The 21,363-nt window shown below is 62.7% G+C and overlaps 2 protein-coding genes across 2 annotated transcripts in view; both read left to right on the forward strand.

The window, feature by feature from the left end:
• Positions 1 to 6,319, forward strand: part of CDC34 (cell division cycle 34) — a 10,010-nt gene extending 3,691 nt beyond the window's left edge. The window contains exons 3-6 of the mRNA XM_006904162.2: positions 1,807 to 1,893; positions 1,997 to 2,094; positions 2,716 to 2,850; positions 5,298 to 6,319. Coding sequence (XP_006904224.1) covers positions 1,807 to 1,893; positions 1,997 to 2,094; positions 2,716 to 2,850; positions 5,298 to 5,511 — 534 coding nt within the window. The 3' untranslated portion in view covers positions 5,512 to 6,319. The remainder of the gene's footprint in view (positions 1 to 1,806; positions 1,894 to 1,996; positions 2,095 to 2,715; positions 2,851 to 5,297) is intronic.
• A 2,806-nt stretch (positions 6,320 to 9,125) lies between these two features.
• Positions 9,126 to 14,523, forward strand: GZMM (granzyme M). Its single transcript, XM_006904033.3, has 5 exons — positions 9,126 to 9,971; positions 12,324 to 12,483; positions 13,410 to 13,545; positions 13,635 to 13,898; positions 14,252 to 14,523. Exons 1-5 carry the CDS (start codon positions 9,914 to 9,916, stop codon positions 14,441 to 14,443), a joined length of 810 nt encoding a protein of 269 aa, XP_006904095.1. The 5' UTR covers positions 9,126 to 9,913; the 3' UTR covers positions 14,444 to 14,523.
• Positions 14,524 to 21,363: the final 6,840 nt, after the last annotated feature.

The raw sequence follows: 21,363 nt of genomic DNA on the forward strand, positions 1-21,363 counted from the left end.
TGTCCATGTGCACTTCTGGCCCGTGTTTTTGCCTGCTCAGTGGCCAGAGGGTGCTGCCTGGTCTGCTGGGGGTGAGTCCTCGCTGCAGGGGTGGGCCAGGGGGAGCATGAGCATCCGGGTCTGAGTGCTGTATCTGGAATCCAGCCTGCCCATCGGATTTGGGGCTGATTACAGAAGGGTGTAACCAGCCTCCTCCCCAAGCTCTTTTGTGTGCCTCAGGGAGCGGCTGGCTATGAGGATAAGGGCTCTGCTCAGAAGCGGGGTAACGGAGCCCCCCCACCCCCGACCCCCGAGGCCAGAACTCTTAAGTGAGTTCGCAGGCCTGGGAGGAAAGGACGTGGGTGTCTGGCTTTGCCCACTAGGCGGTTGCGAGGGATTGTGGGTAGAGCATCCCAGGCTGTTGAGGGGGATAATCCCATTTTCCTGGAAAGAACGGGCTGGGAGGGGACGCTGCTGGACCTGGGTCTGACCTGCCACAGGGCCTGTTCTGAAAGGAGCCAGCATGGGGCCCAGGGTGGTTCTGGGTCCCGGCGTGATGGGGCGGGGGTGGGGAGCAGGAGGTGCCCGGGGCCACAGTCACTTCCCAGCCTCCTCCTGCACTGGCTGTGGGGGGCTTGGCCTGGGCGGGGCACCAGGTGGCGCAACGTGCTGAGGGGGGCCACTGGGGTCCAGGTCCCCTCCCCTGCACACTTGCCCATGCCCTGGGGCAAGGTGCTTTCCTGTCTGAGCCCCGGGTCGCTCTGCTCGGCAGTGCCCGAGGCACACAGTGGGACTCGGATGCTCGGGCAGGGAGGCCTGTCCCCCTGCGCTGCTCAGGAGGCCTCACTGTCTCTGGGGTCGTCACGCAGAGCCCAGCCCTGGGCTCGGGCCACAGGGAGGTGCTGAAACTCAGGCTCCAGGCTTGCTCTGCAGCTGTGGCTGGTGGCTTTGGCACGTTCACCCAAGAACAAGGAATGGCTCCAAATGCCTGGGTGGCCCTGCCCCACAGAGGTTCCTGTGGCCCCCGCCGGCCACACACCAGGGGAGCCCGAGGCCCTCCGGGATCCCGAAGCCTGGGGCTGGGCCTCAGTAGTGGGACACCCTTACCTGCTGAGCCTGTGCAGCCCTGTCACCCGGTCAGGTGCTCCCTGTCTACCCCATGATTTTTCTGACCCCCCCAAGATGGACACCCGCAGGCAGAGAGCCTGTCCACCCTGCACTGACTCATCTCCACAGGGCCCGGCTCACAGAGGTGTCGGGGATTGCCAAGGGAACCCACGAGATTTTAATCCTCTCCACAAGCTGGACACTGAGGCGGGCGTCCCACACCGTGCAGAGGCCCACGGGGCCCGGCCCCGCTGTCTGCGGGTCTGAGCCCACCCTGGGCCCCGCAGGCAGTGGGGCTGTCTGCGGGTCTGAGCTCAGGCCCAGGCTCAGCCTCCTGATCCCTCCTACAGGCCTGGGCCACAGTCAAGCTCAGAACTGCTCCCTGGGCGGGCACCCATACTTCCCAGCAGCAGGGTGGGGACCACGATCAGCTCAGGCGACCCCCAGAAGCCCCAGGCAGCCTGTTGTGTACCGGACCCAGGCTCGCGAGGGGCGGGGGTGGCGGGGGTGTTCCTCATGACTAGTACGCAGCACACGTCCGCCCGCCTGGGCAGCCCTCCTGAGCTGGGGGTGTCCATCCCAGGCTGCTGTTCTCATTCGTGTGCTTGTGAGAGAAGTCTCCAAGCGGTGGCCTGTCCTGGCCGGCTTGCTCCCACACGTGGTGCTGAGGGGACAGCAGCGGCAGCCCTGGCTGATCCCTGCTTCTCTGCCACCCCCCAGGCACGCCTCAAGTTCCCCATCGACTACCCCTACTCCCCGCCGGCTTTTCGTTTCCTGACCAAGATGTGGCACCCCAACATCTACGAGGTGAGCCCGCTCCTCCCCGCTCTGTAAGGGGGCGGCAGGGGGCACGGTGCGGCCTGACGGGCGCCAGGGTGGGCAGTGACCCCGCCTTCCTGTCCCCGGACAGACGGGGGACGTGTGCATCTCCATTCTCCACCCGCCGGTAGACGACCCCCAGAGCGGGGAGCTGCCCTCGGAACGGTGGAACCCCACCCAGAACGTCAGGTGAGGGGTCCGCCGGCAGGCCCTGTGTCCCAGCATTGCTGACCCGCTGCAGCCCTGGGGACACAGACGTGGGCATGTGGGGGACACCTGTGCCGCCCTCGGAGCCCACGCCCCTCGCGGTGCTCTGGCAGGCTTGTGCCCAAACGGGCCTTTTCTCAAGGTCCTGCCATCTCTGCTGTCCACGGCTGCGGGCCCTGGGGCCTCTCCCCCCTCAGCTCACACTGAGCCCCGTGCCTGAGTGGGCCGCCCTGCTGTGGCCCTGCCCCGGCCCAGCCCCATCCTTGCGTGCATGTCCTCAGAGCAGCCCCGGCCATCGTGAAAGATGGCAGGGCGCGGAGGGACAGCCTCGCCGGGCAGGCACCGTGCGTGGGGAGAGGCCAGCAGGCAGGTCGGGCCGGGGGGGAGAAGGCCGGACAATGTCACTTTGGTGTTTGAGGCCCTGGGGGGCCTCTGGGTGGGTGCTGGCTTCAAGGGGTGTCAGACGCTGCCCCAGTGACTCTCAGCCCGGGGAGGCCAGAGAGCGGGGACTCCGGGCGCCCTCCGGCCAAGGGCAGCCGGGGGCCGCGCTTGGCCTGCGGCTCCTGTGGCAGCGTCGGCCCCACCGCTGACCCCGTCCCGCAGGACCATCCTCCTGAGCGTCATCTCCCTCCTCAACGAGCCCAACACCTTCTCCCCGGCCAACGTGGACGCCTCCGTGATGTACAGGAAGTGGAAAGAGAGCAAAGGGAAGGACCGGGAGTACACGGACATCATCCGGTGAGCAGGGGCCGCGGCGCCGCGCGGGGTCCGGCCGGGCCCACACCCAGCCCGCCGGCCCTCTCCTCCCGGTCTCTCCTGTTGCCGTCTACAGACCGGGGCGTTTGCCTTTCTCTCCTTGTTCTCTTAAATACCGTTGTCTCACGCGTCCGTGTTCTCTTAAATACCGTCGTCTCACGCGTCCGTCTCACGTGGGGTGCCTGGGTGTGCCGTGTCGTGCGCGTGTGGCCGTGTCACACACAGGCTTAACGGTGTGGCAGAGGACAGACACCCAGGTGTCCCGCAGCCCCCGCCCTCCCGGGCAGGCCTTCGAGGACAGCAGGGGTCCTGGGACACCGCGAGCCTGTGATGTGCCTTCGGTGCCGCGTGGCGCGTGGCCGGGTGCGCTCCTGTCCCGTTACCGAGGCTGGTGCCCTGTGACGCTTTACCTGTCCCGCCTGACGACTTCCTGCCGTGTCCCTTGCGTTTGTAAGTTTGAAACTTGGATTCCGTTTCCAAAGGCAGAAAAACCATCCCGAATGGTTTCTCCTGGTCGTAAAAGCGACGTGTCACCGAGGGTTTGCCAGAGCCACCCTCCCCTGTCCCAGGTGTCCCCCGTCACGCGCGCACGGGCAGGCATCCTGCAGAGACGGCACGGTGTCCTGGCGCAGGTGCCGAGGGGCGGCCGAACCCCGTCTCAGGCCCCGGGCTGCCGGCCTGTTCTTTCCGCCTTGTTTTGTCTCTTCTGGGAGCCACTGTGTCCATTGTCCATTGTCACTTTTCATCGTGTGGTGTTCTGGTTTGTCTCGTGACCCACAGCCCTTCATTAGGTTTTTCCCAAGTACGTATTCAGTTTGTCATCTCCTTTAATTAGAACAGTAAGTGAGAAGCTAGGGCCTTGCCCCGCGACCCAGCCGCTCCAGGCCTGGGTGCCCGCACGAGCATCCACACACGCGTGCGGAGCCGCGTCCAGTTGCCAAACACGGGCAAAGGCCCAGCGTGCTCAGCAGGTGCGGGCGAGCAGGCCGTGGCCCGTTGTGCGCATCCCCACGCGGCCGCCTCTCCAGGCGCCAGGTGGCGTGAAGGACGCCAGGTAGACGCTGGCATCTAGGAAGCGCCTGTGGCTGTCGGGGACGTGGGATTTAAGAGGCACCAGGGGAGCCTCTGGGGGCGACGGGGCACGCAGTCCGAGCTTACCGTGGGCACAGCTGATGCAGGTGAAGCTGCGGAAGCCACGCGGGAGCAGGTGGCCCACGGCCCCCAGGCATGGGCGATGCCGGCAGCTGGCGGTCGCCGCCGCCCTTGTCCGGAGGGTGGGGACCCACACGTGCCACCTGGGAACCGGCTTTCGGTCAGGTTCGGTCCGGGGACACGTGCAGTGACGCTCACCCCGTCTGGGCTCGTTTGGTGAGCTTTGTGCGTTGATGCGGCCACCTCACCACCGGTGCACAGTGAAGACACCGAAGGCCGTGTGCGTCGTGCGTCGCCCTCATGTCACGCTGTCCTGCCGTTCGACCAGCCCCGTCTCGACACGTGTGCAAGCGTGCCCACGGGGCCGGGGCCGGGGCGGGCCCTTCCTGGTGACGCCCAGGTGAACCGTCGGCCGCCTCGGCAGGGCCGCTACTGCGAGTGAGCCTGCGGCGGGTCACGGGGGGTTTCTAAGTGACTTTGACACACACGTGGCGCCCAGGGGACCCGCGAGTGCACAGGGATGCCTCCGACCTCTGCGTCCTCTGCCGCCTGCCACAGCAGGCCCAGGGCTGGGCGCTCCCTGTGTGTGGGGCTCACAGACGGAGGTGACAGACGCAGCCACGCCAGCCCCCACCAGCCGTCCCCAGAGGTGCTGGGCGGACCCCTCCCGCTCTGCCAGCGTCCTCTGTCGCTGGCATGACGTTCAGGGTCGTGAGTCGCAGAGTGGGTGCCGGCGTGGCACCTCCAGGGGTCCTGCCCACGCGGCCGCCTCCGCCAGTGCCTCCTGGCCTCCCACGTGGCTCTGAAATGGAAGCCAGACTATTTTTGTCCCTGTGACTCCCTGTGGGCGGCTCACGTGGTCTCCCGTGGGAGCTGTGGTGGCTGCTGCTGCCCGTCGCTCCACCGGCAGTGTCCCCACGTGACCCGCGGGGCCCCAGGGGCCGCGAGCCTCCCCTGCTACAGGCCGGTCCCACGAGCTCCAGTTTCAGATGTGCTTCGCGCTGGGACTAGGGCGTCCGGCAGCCAGGCGCCTGCCCCGTGGGGTGCCCCCACCCCGGCACGGCAGTGGTCCCCCTCACAGTGACCTCACACATGGCACGTGCCCGTCCGCGCCTTCTGGGTGAGCCCGTGGCCCCGGGGCCAGGCCCTCCCGCGTGCTCTCCGGTCAGACGTGTGGTCTGCAGGCAGTGCGGCCGCGGGGTCCCCTGTGGCCGGTCACCCCTGCCTCCCAGAGGTGCCGGCTGAGGGTTCTGACGCCCCGCCCCGTCTCCCCCCAGGAAGCAGGTCCTGGGGACCAAGGTGGATGCGGAGCGGGACGGCGTGAAGGTGCCCACCACGCTGGCCGAGTACTGCGTGAAGACCAAGGCCCCGGCCCCCGACGAGGGCTCGGACCTCTTCTACGACGACTACTACGAGGACGGCGAGGCCGAGGCCGAGGCCGACAGCTGCTTCGGGGACGACGAGGACGACTCTGGCACCGAGGAGTCCTGACACCGCGTCCCCGCCAAATAAACGCACAGATTTTACCTCGCCGCTGTGTGGGCTCTGGGCACGGGGAGGCGGCCGCAGCCTGCGCCGGCTCCGGGGTCTGGCTTCCCCCCTCCCGCGTCTGCTCTGGGTTGTCCTCTGCCCCCGAGCAGGGGCGCCACCTGTACTGGGCGCCCAGCACGTGCGCCTGGGGCCGCGGTGGCCTAAGGACCCGGACCGGCCCCGTGTGCAGCCCCGCTAGCTGGAGCCAGAGACCCGGGGTCCCCCGGCTCGCGAGACGACGGACTCCCTTGGCGGCCGCCCCTTCTCTCTGCTTTGGTTTGTTTGGAATCTAAATAAAACGACTTTGCGAGAAGCCAGAGAGGCAGCCTGTCTTTGGCCTCCCCAGAGGACCTCGGGGGCCGGGCGGCGGGGCCGGGCCAGGCCTGGCCGCCAGGGGTGCTCTGCCGAGGCTGAGGCGTGCCCCACGGCCCCCAGTCCCCAGCCCTCCTGCGGGTGCCGCCCCCGGCGTGTCCCTGGTGTCACTCGGGCCTCTGGCTTCATTTCTGCAGGCCGGATTCGGGGCCGGATGGCGTCACCGGGACGAAGGCCTCGGTGACCCCGGCCTGACCTGTCGCTGCGGCTGGAGCCCGGATGCCCCTGCGCAGGTGGGGGACAGGCGCACCCGGGGCCCCGTCCCACCCACGTGGCCTGTGCGCCTGGGCTCGCGCCGCTCGGGGCGCCTGCCGGCCGGCTTCCCCAAGGGGGCCTCACGGTTTTGTTTGTTTTCTAACATGAATGATTTTCCTACATTAAAACGTGGACGGTTTCACCCAGTCGTCGTCATTTCTGGCTTCGCTTACCCCGGCTGGTAGGCGGCGTGGGGCCACCGAGGGGCCACTCTGGGCGGACACACCCTTCGCCGTCCCCAGCCCCGCGGCCTGCGTCCCCGGTGGGTTTGAGCGCCGTCCGGCCTCTGCGGCAGCCACACCTGTACCCCTCCTTCCCGGCCTCGGTCACTCTGAGCCCTGCTGTGCGTGACCGGCCACCCAGCCCTCAGAGCGTCCACAGCCGTCCCTGGACCCCTGCATGGGGCCATGGTGTGTGCCCCTCCAAGCACTGTGCAGACACCGAGTCCAGGCCATCAGCCTCTGCACCTAGAGGTGGCCGCGGCAAGTGTCACCGTGGTGTAAAGTGCTCTCCCTCCCGGGGCCGCATTTTCTGTGAGCCCCGCAAGTGGCTGGCAGCCTTGGGTGTGGCAGTGGGAGACCCTGGAGTCAGGACCCAGGACCCCCCGACCTCCCGCGGCCCCTCTGCCCCCCGCCGGGCTGCTGCGGAGCGCAGCTCCAGGGCCCGGCCGTCCCGCGAGCGCCCGCCACGCGGAGGCAAGTCGGCCAACCTCTGTCCCAGTCGGACTGGGGCCCGGGCCCCACCTCGAGCTGGTCTCCCTCGGCCGGCCCCTGCCCTCCTCCCACACCGCTGCTGCTGCAGAACGGGCCTCCTGAACTGGGCAACGGCGCAGCCACCGTCGTGCTCAGCTTCTGTGGCCCGGAACCGAGCAGCTGCCCCCTTCACCGTCTAGGTGACTTGGACCTTGGGGCCTAGGGCCTCCTGGAGGCGCCCTCACGCTGGGCGCCGGGGTGGGGTGACACTGAGGCCAGACTCGGTGCTCACGCATGGTGGCACAGGCTCCAAGGTGAGGGACCCGGGAGCACGGCCGTGTCCGACCAGCCTCAGCAGTGACACGGTGCACGAGGCTGGGGGAGACGGGCCAGAGCCTGCCCAGATCCAAGGAGGAGGAGACACGGCCCACCTCCCGGGGCAGCGGTGTCTGAGAATCCGGGTTCCAGTCCCATCCCGTCCTAGCCAAGGACGAGTGGTTTCCCCTCTCGGAACCTGTCCTAAGCTGCAAAACGGGCCAAAGATCAGAGTTGCCAGTCAGGTCAGGATTTCGGGTGCACAGCCAGTCGTTTCTACTATAAGTAGTTTCCACACAGTTTCTGCAAAAAAAAAAAATTCTGTCTACTCGAAATTCAAATTTAACGAGGCACTCTCTATTTTCAGTTACTAGATCTGACCACCCTGACGCTAATGGAGCCCAGCTCCTGGGACCGTTAGGATTAAACAAGATTGGACCCATGAACACGCTCCATAAATACTCGTTAAACTCGTTGACCCCGCGAAGTAGGTACCTGCTAAAACGGACTCCTGGTGGTTAACTGGGCCAAATTCATAGCCAGAGCCAGCAGCCATTGCCTGCAAGAGCCTCTCACCCAAGGTGCACGCCAGGGAAAAGCCACAGACTGGGCTGCCAGCCCCCCGGTGGCCCCTTATAGGTGAGCTCCTAGGACCAAAATTCAACCTGTCCAACCAGAGATGCACAGCTATACTCATTTGCATCTTCACTGACCAATTGGAGCGGCTTCATTTTAACTCATCCGTGTGCCTTTGCAACAATCAGACTTGTGAGGACTGGGAGCCCTCATTTGCATAGAAGGACCAGTCGGGGACCAGGGATGGGGACTTCTCTCTGCGAGTCGGCCTCCCTGGCCCGCTGGGCACTTTCACTTTCAGCTGGAGGTGTCTTCTCATGCTGGGGCTGAGCAGAGCTGCTTTGCTGTGGCCGAGCTGTGACTCTGGGCCACCTCTCCCAGGCCAAGCTGGCGAGGCTGTTCTGCAGCCGTGCTGTATCGTACCTGAGCCGTTCGCACCCCAGAATGGGGGCTTCTGTCGGCACTGGAGCCGCCACAACCGGAAGCTGACAGTCACCCCAGCCTCACACACCCTACTGGGTGGAGACAGAACCCCAGAGCCTCATGTGCCCGATGCCATCGGGCGAGAGAATGAGCAGGAGCTCTCGTCCAGAGCCCCGGCCCCTGGGCCGGCCCATCGGCCCCCTCTTCTTTATCTGTCATGACCCTTTCAGTAGCCGAGGACAGAATGCCCAGCTCAGACTGACTCGAGCGAAAGGAATTACGCTGGTTTCTGTGACTGACGAAGTGGGGGTTTCAGGCACAGCTGGATCCAGGCACTGGTTCTGTTGGGACTCTATCTCTTCGACCTGTGGTCAGCAGAATAGCAGCCCCAAAGGTGTCCATGTTCCTTCCCTGGGGAGGGAACAGCCCCTCCCCAGACCCTCTGGGCAACCGGCCCTGCTCACACCTGGGGCTCGCCCGACGAGGCCCTCTGACTGCTCTGGCCTCCAGAACTGAGAGGATGTTTGTGTGGCATCAGGCCCTGAATGGTGACTTGTTACAGCAGCAAGCTCAGCTTGCTCCGTGTGGGCCTCCTCAGGTGGGTCCCTGTCACCCTGGGGCCATCCCCAGGCAGACATTCCTCTGAGTCCAGCAGAGACAGAGTGAGGGCTGTTTCTGAAAGATTCCAGTCACCCCCAGGGCCACCCTGCAGCCAGGACACAGAACACCGACTGGCAGATCTGGGTCACATGGTGGGGGAGGGCTGAGGAGTGGGCCTGGAGGGGGAGGCCGGAGCTCCGGGGAGCCCAAGGCAGACCTCGGTGGTCCAGCTGGCAGTTCCAGTCACCCTCAGGGCCACCCTGCAGCCAGGGCACAGAACACTGACTGGCAGATCTGGGTCACATGGGGGGAGGGCTGAGGAGTGGGAGCCCAAGGCAGACCTCGGTGGTCCAGCTGGCACCGCACGCAGCTGAGCCTCGGGTTTGTGGGCTCCTCCTCGTCCCCAGCACTTTGGTACCGCCTTCAGTTGCAATGACCAGAGGCCAGCAACGGCCGCAGCGTCCTCAATGGGCTCGGAGAGCACGGTGAGGTCTGTACACACACTGGACGGGTACTCAGCCCTGGAAAGGACGGGCACCTGCTCAACGTGGGTGGGCCCTGAGGACACCGTGCTCGGTGACATAAGCCAGACACAGAAGGACACGTCCTGTGCGATCCCACTCCCAGGAGGTCCCCAGAGGAGTCAGATTCACAGACACAGGGAGTAGGTGGTGGGTGACGGGCTGGGGCTGGGGAGCGAGTGTGTAACAGGGACAGAGTGTCAGTGTGGGACGATGAGGACGTCCTGGAGGTGGACGCTGGGGACGGCCGCGCGACGTGAGTGTGCCTAAGGCCGCCGAGCTGTGCCCTCCCAAATGGTTAGAGCGGTAAAGTTTATGGCGCGTTGCAACGATGAGAAAAATGGGGTGAAGACAACCATCACGTTGAAACCACACCAAAAACCCCCCCGAGGCCGGGTGTGCTGTGGGGGTTGCACAACAGGGGTGTCAGAGGAGGAGTTTCTGTGGTTTTGCCTGCACAGAGGCAGCACCTTCTAAAAGCACTTTCTGAGACGCCCTGAAGAAATCGGCCACAGCGTGTGCTGCGGGGCACGAGGCTGTGAAAGTCACTTCCCCATAGGAAGGGGCCGGAGAGGCCCAGGAGGCACCCGCTCCGAGTCCCGCAGTGCCATGGAGGTCCCTTTGTCTCTGCTGTGGCTGCTGGTGGCCCCCGGGGTCCTGTGGGCAGGTGAGTGGGGACGGAGCCGCGGGCCTGGCACCTAGCGTCCAGGGTGGGTTTCGGAGCAGGAGACGTCGGCCGCTCCGAGGAGCCGAGGCCGGGCAGAGGGACTGGGCCAGAGGGACGGTTACTGCAGGACAGACGCCTTAGGTCTTTTTCGCTTTGGCGTCATCGGATCTTACAGAGAAGTCACGGGAATCCTACAGATTTTTTCCCAGTTGTCAACATTCTGCCTCAGCTGCCTCGTCGCCTCTCCCCCGTGTGTGTGCAAAACGTAGACACACGTTATTTTTGCCGGGCCACTGGGGACTAAGCTACAGGGCTCTGCCCCTCAGGCCTGCGGACAAGGGCGTTCCCGCCAACCCCAGCAGGACTGGGCGGCGTCGGGTGCCTATCTAGGCCTCATTCAAAGCTCGCTGCTGTCCCCACGGCGTCCTCTGTGGGGACGAGCCTGGCAGGGAGCACGTGGTCATCTGCCTAGTCTCCCTCTCCCTCTGGGTCTCGTGACTCTGGCATTTGTGACACGCGTGGGCCTGTCTGCTGCGTCCCCGAGACTGGGTTTAGGTTGTGCATTTTCCCCAGGAGCCACGGAGGCTCACGTGTTCTTCCTGGCGCGGTCACCTTGATGACCTGGGGAAGCTGACAGTCATCAGGGAGGATTCACGAAGGTCCCCTGTGGGGCAGATGGAGGACGTTGGCTCCCAGCAGCACCCGGCCGCAGAGTCCCTACAAACATATGTACAAAACCCCGGGTGCACCACAGGAAACCACACCCCACGAATGCGGCGGCCTGCCCAGGGCCACCCCTGGGGGACACAGCTAGAATCTGAGCCCCTGTTGGCTGCCCCCCAAACCATCTGCGCTTGGCCAGGACTGGCTGCCTGAGAGTGTGCGATGGAAAGTGATGGGGTGACAGGCACCCCAGATTTCCAGCCAGACCGAGTGAGATGGCTCCGTGACGAACTGGGGACCCAGGGGGATAGGTATCCAACCACCCACCCATCCTCTTTTCTCTTTCTTCCTTCCATCCATCATTCATTCACCTCTCATCTACCCATTATCCATCTATCATCCATCATCCATCATCTACCTGTCATCCTTCCATCCACCGCCGCCCCCCATATTTACTGAGCACAGGCCCAGGCTGCCCTGGGGGACCAGTGAGCACGTCCGTGTGTGCCAACGTGTCAGGGAGGGCGAGCGCGAGGAAGGGAACAGAGCAGGGGTGGCGAGGAGGGTGTCTCCCAGCAGAAGACTCCTGAGCGGGCACCCAGTGAGGAAGCCAGGCCCGGCAGAGCTGGGCGGGTGGGGTAGGTAAGGCCGCCAGAACGGCCCTGCTGGGGGGATGCAGCACTTCGGGGGGAAGGCAGGGAGGCCTGAGCCACTGGGAGAGGAGAGTGAGGGGGCCTGGGAAGGAGGCGGGCTCGCTGATGGGAGCCTCCGGGGTCAGGGGGAGTTTGGATGTTTCAGCCATGACTCACGGGAATCACAAAAAGATTTTGACTTGATTTACATTAAAAAACTTTTTTATCAATCCTTTTTAAACTTAGGATTGGTTTTATAACAAACTTTACACCATCTTTACTGAGATAGAATTCACGTGCCATACCATTCACCCTTTTAAAGTGTATAATTCAATGGCTTTCAGTACATTCGGAGTTTTATGCAACCAGCACCTCTGTCTAGTTCCAGAATGTTCCATCACCCCTAAAAGCGGCCCCGATCCCCTCAGCAGTCACCCCCAACCCCCTCCCCAGTTTCCTGACAACTGCCAACCCACTTCCTGTCTGTGGACGTGCCACGTGCGTGGAGTCCCCCGCCATCCCGCATGGCCCATGTGGGCGGCTCTCACTGGGCGCCGGGTGTTCGGGGTCCGTCCACACCGTGGTGAGTGTCAGCGCCTGCCCCCCTTCTCACGGCCCAGCGATCCTCCAGCGCGTGGGCGGCCACACGCGTGTCCACCATCGGCTGATGGACGTTCGGTGACCTCCGCCGAGCGCATGCGTGCGAGCTTCTTGTCTGGAGGTGTGTTTTTACTGCTCGGGGGAGCCGCCGGCTGCTTCCACGGTGGCCGTCCCACTTTACACCCCGCCGGGGGGCGCGGGGCCCCGTTTCTCCACTTGGAGCAGCTCCTCTCACTGCATAGGGGCTGTGCCGTGGTGCCCGGGCGGGGGGAGGGCGGGTCACCTACTGGTGACCAGGATGTGGGGCTGAAGGGCGAGGAGGTCCAGGATGGCCCCACCGTCGACCTGGACGTCTTAGGGCAGTAAACGTGAGGGTCCAGGCCCCAGACTGGGGTGGCAGGGTCAGGGTGGGGGTGGGGCACCCAGCCCTAACCTGGCTCTCTGTCCCTCTCCCCAGGAGGCGACACATTTGAGACCCACATCATTGGGGGGCATGAGGCTGCCCCCTACTCCCGCCCGTACATGGTCTCGCTGCGTAAAGCCGGATCCCACCTGTGTGGAGGTGTCCTTGTGCACCCACAGTGGGTGTTGACAGCTGCCCACTGTGTGGCCCAGCAGTGAGTGACCCTCCCCTGCCCCCCCGTCACCCCAGGCATCCGCGAATCTACCCCACAGTCCCCCATTCTCACCCAGGGGTGGGTCCAGAAAGACTGAAGCAGCCGTGGATCACGGGCGGCCCCCTCCTGCACCCTGTGGTCGCTGAGGCAAGCCTATGTGACATATGTGACATTAGGCCCGGGGAGGGATTCCCGGGGAGGCTGCACTTGCTATGACAAAGGGCCTTCCAGCTGGATGGAGCTGGGCCTCTCGCGACGCCCAGGGATGGGTCTCCCGCTGTGGCCACAGGTGTGGAGCTGGCCCACAGGGCGGCAGAACCGACTCGGGAAGCCGCCAAGTAGACCTGTGCCAGCTCCACCCAACCTCCAAGTCGGCAGTGACGAAGAGCCCAGACCAGACCCGCTGACTGAACCAAGGGGATCTGTTGGCTCAGGGAACTGAGACGTCTAGTGGGACGTCGGGCTTCAGGCACAGCTTGATCCAGCTGCTCGCACGAGGCGGCCGGGAGCCTGCCTGTCTCTCGGCTCTGCCGCTGTGTCCCTTGGCCGCATTGTCAGGTTCTCACGTGGTGGCCAGGACGGGCCCCCTCAGCTCCTGTGGGAAGAGCTTGTTTGTCTGTAGTTCGGGCAAAGTTCTAAGGCTCGGTCTCGACGGGCCCAGCCTCGCCCACGTGCCAGCCGCAGATTGAACCACCGCGGCATTGCGTAGGCACTGGCTGCGGCGGGAGCCCGCCAAGACGAGTCTCAGGCCCGGGGTCTGCATTTCGGACACACGCCCCGCCCCTGGCCAGGACCAAACTGGAGCCTGGGGCAGTCCTGGGAGCAGGCAGTTTCCTGGGGGAGGAGAGTGGGGACAGGGTGAGAAGGAGCGGGGCAGGGTCCGGCCTGGAAGACCACAGCTCACACCCTGATCCCGTCACCCCCAGGACCCAGCAGCTGAGGCTGGTGCTGGGGCTCCACGCTCTCAGAGACCCCGGCCTCACCTTCCGAGCCAGGGCGGCCATCCTGCACCCCGAGTACAAGCCGGCCCCCCACTTGGAGAACGACCTGGCGCTGCTTCAGGTGCGGGCGGGGGGCGGGAGGCAGGTGACCCCGTGGCCAGGCCGCCCTCCCCGCGGCCCCTCCCACCCGGCCCCTCCTGTCTCCTGTAGCTGGACGGGAAGGTGAGGCGCAGCAGGACCATCCAGGCCCTGGCCTTGCCCCGAGGGCGCCAGGCCGTGGCCGTGGGGGCGCGGTGCAGTGTGGCCGGCTGGGGGCTGACACAGCAAGGCGGCAAGCTGGCCAGAGTGCTGCGGGAGCTGGACGTGCGTGTGCTGGACACCCGGATGTGCAACAACAGTCGCTTCTGGCACGGTGACATCGCGCCCGGCATGGTCTGCCTGGCGGCCGAGGCCAAGAACCAGGCCCCCTGCAAGGTGAGGCGGGGCGGGCGGGGCAGGGTGCGGGGAGGGCGGGGAGGGTGGCAGCCTTTGGCCAGGGCCGACCCGGCCCCTCGCCCGTTCTCAGACGCAGAGACGGAGGCGCAGAGAGGTTGAGCGACTCGCCCTCAGTCACACAGTCAGGGAGCAGCACACGTTTGAGCTCCAGCTCCAAAGATGGTGGTGACACGGACGCGTGCTTGCCAGGGCCCCGGGCGGGATAGGAGTGAAGGGTCCAGCAGGAAGGAAATGGCAGGAGGGAGATGCGGACCAGCGGGGCCGGGGGCAGCCAGCGGGGTCGTCGGGCCCCTCCAGTGGGCAGAGGTGACCTGCTTTCCTCCGGCCGGCAGGGGGACTCGGGCGGGCCCCTGGTGTGCGACAAAGGCCACCTGGCCGGAGTCCTGTCCTTCAGCTCTACATCCTGCACCAACATCTTCAAGCCTCCCGTGGCCACCGCTGTGGCCCCCTACGTGTCCTGGATCAAGAAGACCATCAGGCGCTGGCCTGCCCGCCTCACGCCGGAAGCTCTAGGATCACCCTGACTGCCTTGCTCCGGGACCCCCACCCCCTGAAGGATTGTGGGGAGGGGCCAAGAGGGGATGGGCCACAGCGCGGGGGATCAATAAACCATGGTGTAAAGACCTAGGAGTCCCGCCTGGACTCTGGCTGGCTGTGCGAGGAGCTTGCACTTCTGAGGCTACTGGGGGGAGTCTGGCCTGGGGGGGCAGGCGCGGTGGGCTTCTCCCAGGAGTGGCTCCAGGGGCCGGCAGGGGGCGGCATCGGCCAGCACCGGGGGCCGGCAGCAGGAGCTTGGAGAAAGAGTGGCAAGGTGTTGGTGGACGGGGCGGGGGTCACTACGCAGACACCCAGAACCTCCCTTCTATTACTGTGCCGGCGACATCTTCACAGTGCGAGGCAGAGCGCACGCCAGGCGATTCACCCCGTAAAAGCTCACGATTCTGCCGTTTTTAGTACATTCACAACATTGTGCAACCGCCACCACTCTCTAGTTCCAGAACATTCTCATCACCCCCAAACGGGGCCCTGTCTGTGCCTGTTAGCGTCTCTCCCCGTTCCCTTCCTGAGCCCCTGGCACCCGTGCTTCTGTTGAGACAGGATGCACGTAGCACCCACGTCACCCACTTACAGTGCAGTTGAGGGGCCTGGGCAAATTCACAGACGCACGGCCACCGACACAGTCAACTTTAGGACATCTTCATCACCCCGAAAAGAGCCACAGCCCTTTGCCTGTCGCTGCCCCCACGCCCGCCCTAAGCCCCGGCTGATCGGCCTCTGTGTCTCTGTCCCCCCCGTTTGCAAAGGCAGGACAGTAAGCAGGGTAGGGGGGGTCCCTCCTCACTCCTTTTGGCCGTATCCGAGGCCCGAGTGGGCCGGGGTCTCTGCTGCCCCGGGCACGTGGCTGGTGTCACATTGGCGAAGTCCCACCTTAAATTCAGCTTTTGCAGTTCTTACCGTCCATGAGAAATAAAGAGACAAAAGTTCGCCCTGGGCAAAGACACTGGCCAAGACAGTCCCCCACCCGCCCCATTTCCTCAGGAGGCAACGGTCGTGCATCTGACATCTTCGTCCCAAGGTTTTATCAAAAGGAAACGTTGTATCCACAGGGCTGGGGACCGTCCAGGGAACAGGCCCGCCCCCCGGCCACCAGCCCCCGGCCCCCGCCCTGCGCTCCCTCCCGCTTCCTCTCAGCCAGTTGCTGGCCCTGTTTTTTCTGTCACCTCACGCCTGTGGGTGACTCTGTGCTGCTCCACCAGCCCCGGCGTGGGGCTTGCCGCAAAAGGCAAGTGTTTTTCTTTCCTCCGATACAAAAAGTGGTCATATTCCCCGAGCACTTAACTAAACCCCAGGCCTCTGCGAAGCTTCGGGATACAAAAGGAGCCCCTTTCCTTCCTCAGTGACTAGAGGGAGCCGGAGGAGGGGCACAGACACACAGCCGGGCGGGGCGGGAGGGGGGGATGCAGACTCTCTCTCTTTTTCTTTACGTTTCTTCTTTCTTTTTTCTTTTTCTGTTTGGTGACTTGCTGGACAGGTCTTATCTATCTGTTTGACTAGACCTCACTTTTTAGAACCGTTTCCGAGTTGCAGATGTGCAGAGGAGTGGCCGGGCAAGCCATGGCCCCACACCCACCCCCGCGGGCATGTGCGTGAGCGAGGGGTACGCGCCGTCTCCATCAGCGAACCGATAGCGAGGCACCGTGATGAACCGAAGTGCACACTTCACTCACACTTTCCTCGGTTCCCACGAATGTCCCTTTTCTGTCCCTGGACCCCATCCGGGACCCCAGGTGACATTCAGTCGTCTTATCTCTTAGGCCACGCTGGGCTGTGATGGTTTGAAAGACTTTCTTTGTTTCGGTGGAGATCTGTTTTCTCACGACCGGATAACCCACCCCAGGACTGAGGTTTGGGGCGGGGGTTGTGCATTTTTCGCGTTTTACTTTCTACCAAGGCATCACCGGTGTGCACAGCACACACTCAGGTCATGTCCGCCTGGAGACATTTGACCAACCCAACCATGACACTGTGACGCAATCCGAAATCCCTGTCTGGGTTCCACCCCATTCCTGGCACAGGCCCCCTCGACCACACAGGTTTGGGTTAGGAGGTGACTTCTGGAAAGCCCCCGGGGATGGGGCTGACAGCCAGGAAGACTCGGGGGTCAGGAGGCTGCGACCGGCCTCTGGGCAGGAAGGGGCTCCACGCAAAGTCGCACCCCGGGTCCGCAGGGATAGACGCGCCTGCACCCGGGACCCCTCTGCACCTCACTCACCCTGTGCACCTCGTCATCTACCCACATGTCCTTCGCGCCCTTTGTAACACGCCGGTGCCTGCGACTCAGCCCTTCCCCGAGCTTGTGAGCTGCTCCAGCAAATCGGTCAAAACCAAGATGGGGGTCGTGGGGGCCTCCAACTTGCAGCCAGTTGGTGACGACCTGGACTTGACTGGCGCCTGAAGTGGGGGCCATCCACCGAGACCTTGGCTTCCGCACCTTTCGTGGGAGAGAAGCCGGAAGGCGATGCCGACGACAGTGTGTGTCCTGCCTCTGGACCGGTTTCCGTTTTTGCCACGTCCGCCTGCGCGGCCATGTAGCACAGTTGGGGGCCGAGGCCTTTGGAAGTGAGTTCTGGACCCTCCGCCCTGCACTGTCTCGTTGGCCTCCAGTCCCGGGAGGGACACCCCCCGACACACACCATCGCCCCGTGCGGCCTTCACCGAGGGCACTGGGAATCCCACCCCGATTCCAATTTCTCCTGCACGTTTCAAAAACCTTTTTACAATCGTGATGAAGTTCTCGGTGAATCGTCGGGGAGGAGAATGGCCCCTACCCTCCTCTTGAGGGCTCTCGGCTCTGGGGGGAGGGGGGGCTCCGTCTCTTGCTGGAGCGGGGCAGAGAGGTCAAGCTTTTCCTCTGGCACGGGCAGTTTCTTGAGTAACTGTAACTCAAAAGGATCAGTGCGCCACGGTGGGACGTCTTGGGGCGGCCTGCCCTGGGCACAGACTGTATCCTTCACCCATTTAAAGTGATTTTAGTGCATTCACAGTGTCGTGCGCCCACCACCTCCATTCAGTTCCAGAACCTTCTGTCACCCCAGAAAGAAACCCCGTCCCCACCAGCAGTCACCCCCGCCTTTTCCCCAGCCCCTGACACCCACTCACCCACTTCCCGTCTGTGGACGCGCCTGGTCTGGACTCCCTGACCCCTGGGCAGGGTCCTGGCGTGGCTCCACGTGGACAGAGATCAGTGGAGGCCAGACCAGGGTTTGGAGGGCCGGGGCACTAGGGAGGAGCTTATCTCGCCTTCTCAGCTGTCCGTCCCTGGCCCAGGCAGGTCCCCACCCCACGCCCAGGTGAGTAGGAGGCCTGGTGGGGGCGCTTAAAGGGACAGGACAAGCCATCGGCTGGAAGGAGATGCTATGCGTCTCCCCTCCAGGCTGGCAAGAAGGTCCAGCCTGAGGACTCAGAGCGCCGCCCCGCTGACCTTCCGAAAATGTCAGAGGGAACAACCCAGCCAGCACCCTCGGCTGAGGGGGTCGTGCTCTGGTCTCTGAAGGTTTCAGGGGACAGATAGCAAGGCGAGTACGACCCTGCCACTGAGTGACGGTCCCCAGGTGGCTGGAACGAAGCAGCACCAACTGGTGGCTCAGAGCAACCTAAATTTCCTCCTGCACCCTGAGGGTAAAACCCACACCCCGCAGTCAGTCACAGCCTGGAGAGGGGCTGGATTTCAGAGCTCCAGCCTGTCGGAAAAGTGCCCGGGGCAGTCAAGCTGCAGCCCTTCAGGATGGGGGGGATGAGGGGATGGGGGGAATGGGGGCATGGGAGGAGAATGAACTAGCCCCTTCTCCCCACCCCCACCCTGTCTCTGAGCTGGCAAATTTCCACAAGAAAAAGGAGAAAGCAAACAAGCCAAAGCCAACACCCCACGATGGGACGGTGGCTGGCACACTTGAGACAAGGAGGCTGGGAGAGGCCTTTGCCAGGAGGCAGCCAGTGCCACGGGCGAGAAGCCAGGCAGTGACCTGGGCAGGGCAGGACGGCGACAGGCACAGCCGGGCCAGGGCCGGGGGCAGCTGGCCGAGTGGGGGGTGGGGCTTAGCTTTTACTGGAAGGGGAGGGAAAGGCTCAAGCCTTCTTAACGTGGCTATAACCAGGGAGACCCATCTGCTGTCCGGAGCAAAGCTGGTGGGGAATCCTGTCTGAGGAAGAGGTCCAGGCCCGTCTCAGAGACAGCGCTGGCGCGGCGGGGGCAGGTCCAGGACAGCCAAACAGGGCTCCCCCACCCCCTTCCCGCTGCAGACAGATGGCACCTGCACAAGCCCTCACACGCGAAGGGGCGAAGGGGCGGCGTGGGAATGCTGAGGGCAGCAAGGAGCAGGGATGGACACGAGGCCAGAGTGACAGGGCCATGGGCGAAATGAAGGGTGCTGGGCAGGCTGCTGTCACCTGGGTCAGAGACGCTGGACGGAATACAGGACGCCCAGTTAGATTTGAGTTTCAGATGTACAACTGATCTTTTTGGGTTTTTTTTTTCCCAGCGTGTGTACATCCAGATACTGCGTGGCATGTACTTATACTAAAACATGCATGATTTAAGAAAATTTGAAATTCAAGTTTCACTGGGTGTCCTGCGTTTTTGATGTGCTAAGTCTGGCCACCCTCGACACTCGGTCCTGGAAGCCAGAGGGATCCGGATCCTCTTGCCCTACGGTGGGACCGGGACTGTGCAGAGCGGGGATCTGGGGACAGGGAGGGGACAGGGCAGGTTTCCAGGGAGGAGACCAGAAAACTGGGTCTTCAGGAGGCCAGCTTCACTTTGCAAACAAAGGCGAAGGCTATTTCCCACGAGATCTGTCCTGAGCCCAGCCCAGAGAGGACCGTGGGTACAGGACTGAGGAAATCCACCCACCCGGGCTGGAGGGCCACCGAAGCCAGCTGGCTGTCTTCCTCCATCATTCTGCACGTAGCTCTCGACTCTGCTCTGTGCAGCCCCGTGGCCTTGTCAAGCCCGATGGCCCCAGGGCTCCGGGCAGTTCTGAGGTGCCCGGGCCCCGAGGGTGGATGTCCCAGGAGTGGACTCCTCCTCCCCCACAGTTCCTTTATCAGCAAGTTCTGGTCCCTCTGCTACGTCCTTCCAGCCTTTTCCTTGGCCGTCCACCACAGCTGGGACTCTGCTAGCTATGCCCAGCCTCCTTGCTGGACGCCGCCTCCCCTGCCTGCCGCGCTGTTCTCAGACGTACCGCTTACCCCTTCCCACAGCTGCATCTCCTCATTCCTGTGTCATGGCATACGTCATCGCCTGCAAGCAGCAGCCTGACACCTTATAGAAAGCAGCCCCCCTTCCTTACGTGACCCTATTTTTTAATTGAGATAATTCACCTACCATGCGATGCGCCCACTTTCAGTGAACGACTAATGGATTTCAATTTATTTATTTATTTTTTTTCGGCGAGGCAACCCACGGTCGACCTCACAGATTGTAAGGACCTTGTCAGCTTAACTAATGGATTTCGATTTATTTATTTATTTTTTTTCGGCGAGGCAACCCTCGGTCGACCTCACAGATTGTAAGGACCCTGTCAGCTTACGAACCCTTATTTTTTTTATTTTTTACGCTTACAGCACCTGGTCTTCCTAGGTGGTTAAAGGGCTTTTCATATATTCTCAGTGTTATGCATCCGTCGCCAAAATCAATTTTAGAGCATTTTCATCACCCTAAAAAGCAGTCACCTCCATCCCCTCCCCAGCCCCTGACAACCATGAACCCACTTCTTGTCTGTGGACGTGCCTGTTCTGGACATTTCGCTCAAGTGGAATCACACCCCGTGTGGCCTTTCGTGTCTGGCGTCTCTCACGGACCCTCGTGTTCAAGATCTGTCCACGTTGTGGCGAGTGTCACCGTTTCCCTTCTTTTCATGACCGAGCGACACTCTCCTGTGTGGATGGGCCACGTTGTGTGTGTCCATTCGCCAGCGGATGGGCGTTTGGGCTGTTCCACTTTTTGCCTGTTTGAATCCTGCTGCTGTGAACATTCAAGTGCAAGTGATGACCCCGAGAAAGAAAATACCTGCCAGGAAACGCTCCATGTGGTTAATCGGACCCAAATTCATAATCAGAGTCCAGCAGCATTGCCTACAGGGGCCCCATCCAAGCAGCATACCAGGCAAAATCCACAGACCGAGTTGCCGCCTACCGCACTGTGCTCCAGCGGCCACCCACTGAGTGGGCCCTTATAGGAGAGCTCCTAGGATGGAAGTTTGACCAATGGGCTGAAGACCTGCCCCATCCAATCAGAGCCGTGAAATCACACCGTCATTTGCTGAAATCCAATTTATTTTTTTTTGCGTGCGCTTTTAGTGTCACATATAAGAAATCATTGCCTAATCCAAGGCCATGGAAATTACATTGCCCTGTTTATGTTCGAAATGAGTTTGCCATTTTAAAAAGTATTTGTCGTAAAACATGGGGACCTCAGGATTTGTTTTCCAGACAAAATACGAGACTGCCCGCTATCCTTGAATTTCAGATAAATAGGGAATACTTTCTTTGCGTCACTATGTCCAGATATCGCACAGGATGGTTACACTAATAAATTCGTCCTCTATCTAAAATTCAAACTTAACTGCGGTCCAGGTATTTATTTGCTAAATCTGGCAGCCCTCCCCCGCCCCCACCTGTTCATAACCCATCTGTTCACAAGGGGACATAACCCATCTGTTCACAAGGATCTCTACGGCCTCCCTCAATGCTTGTTTCTGTACTGCGGCAAAATAACACGTAACATCAATTGAGCGCTTTAACCACTTTTGCGCGTGCAGCTCAGTTTCCGCTTAACACTTTCTTGAAGAACGCAGGCCCCTCCCCTTTCCTAGCAGCGCAGCCACGCCCCCAGGCCGCGGGGCGCGGCGTGCGCGAGTCACGTGAGGCCGCCGTCCCGGCTTCC

Source organism: Pteropus alecto, unplaced genomic scaffold (assembly GCF_000325575.1).
Source record: "Pteropus alecto unplaced genomic scaffold, ASM32557v1 scaffold30, whole genome shotgun sequence".
NCBI lineage: Eukaryota > Metazoa > Chordata > Mammalia > Chiroptera > Pteropodidae > Pteropus > Pteropus alecto.

Coding starts and splice junctions, on each gene's coding strand:
- GZMM (XM_006904033.3), top strand. CDS start 9,914: ATGGAGGTCCCTTTGTCTCTGCTGTGGCTGCTGGTGGCCCCCGGGGTC. Junction 9,972..12,323: donor CCCCGGGGTCCTGTGGGCAG/GTGAGTGGGGAC, acceptor CCCTCTCCCCAG/GAGGCGACACATTTGAGACC. Junction 13,546..13,634: donor ACGACCTGGCGCTGCTTCAG/GTGCGGGCGGGG, acceptor TGTCTCCTGTAG/CTGGACGGGAAGGTGAGGCG.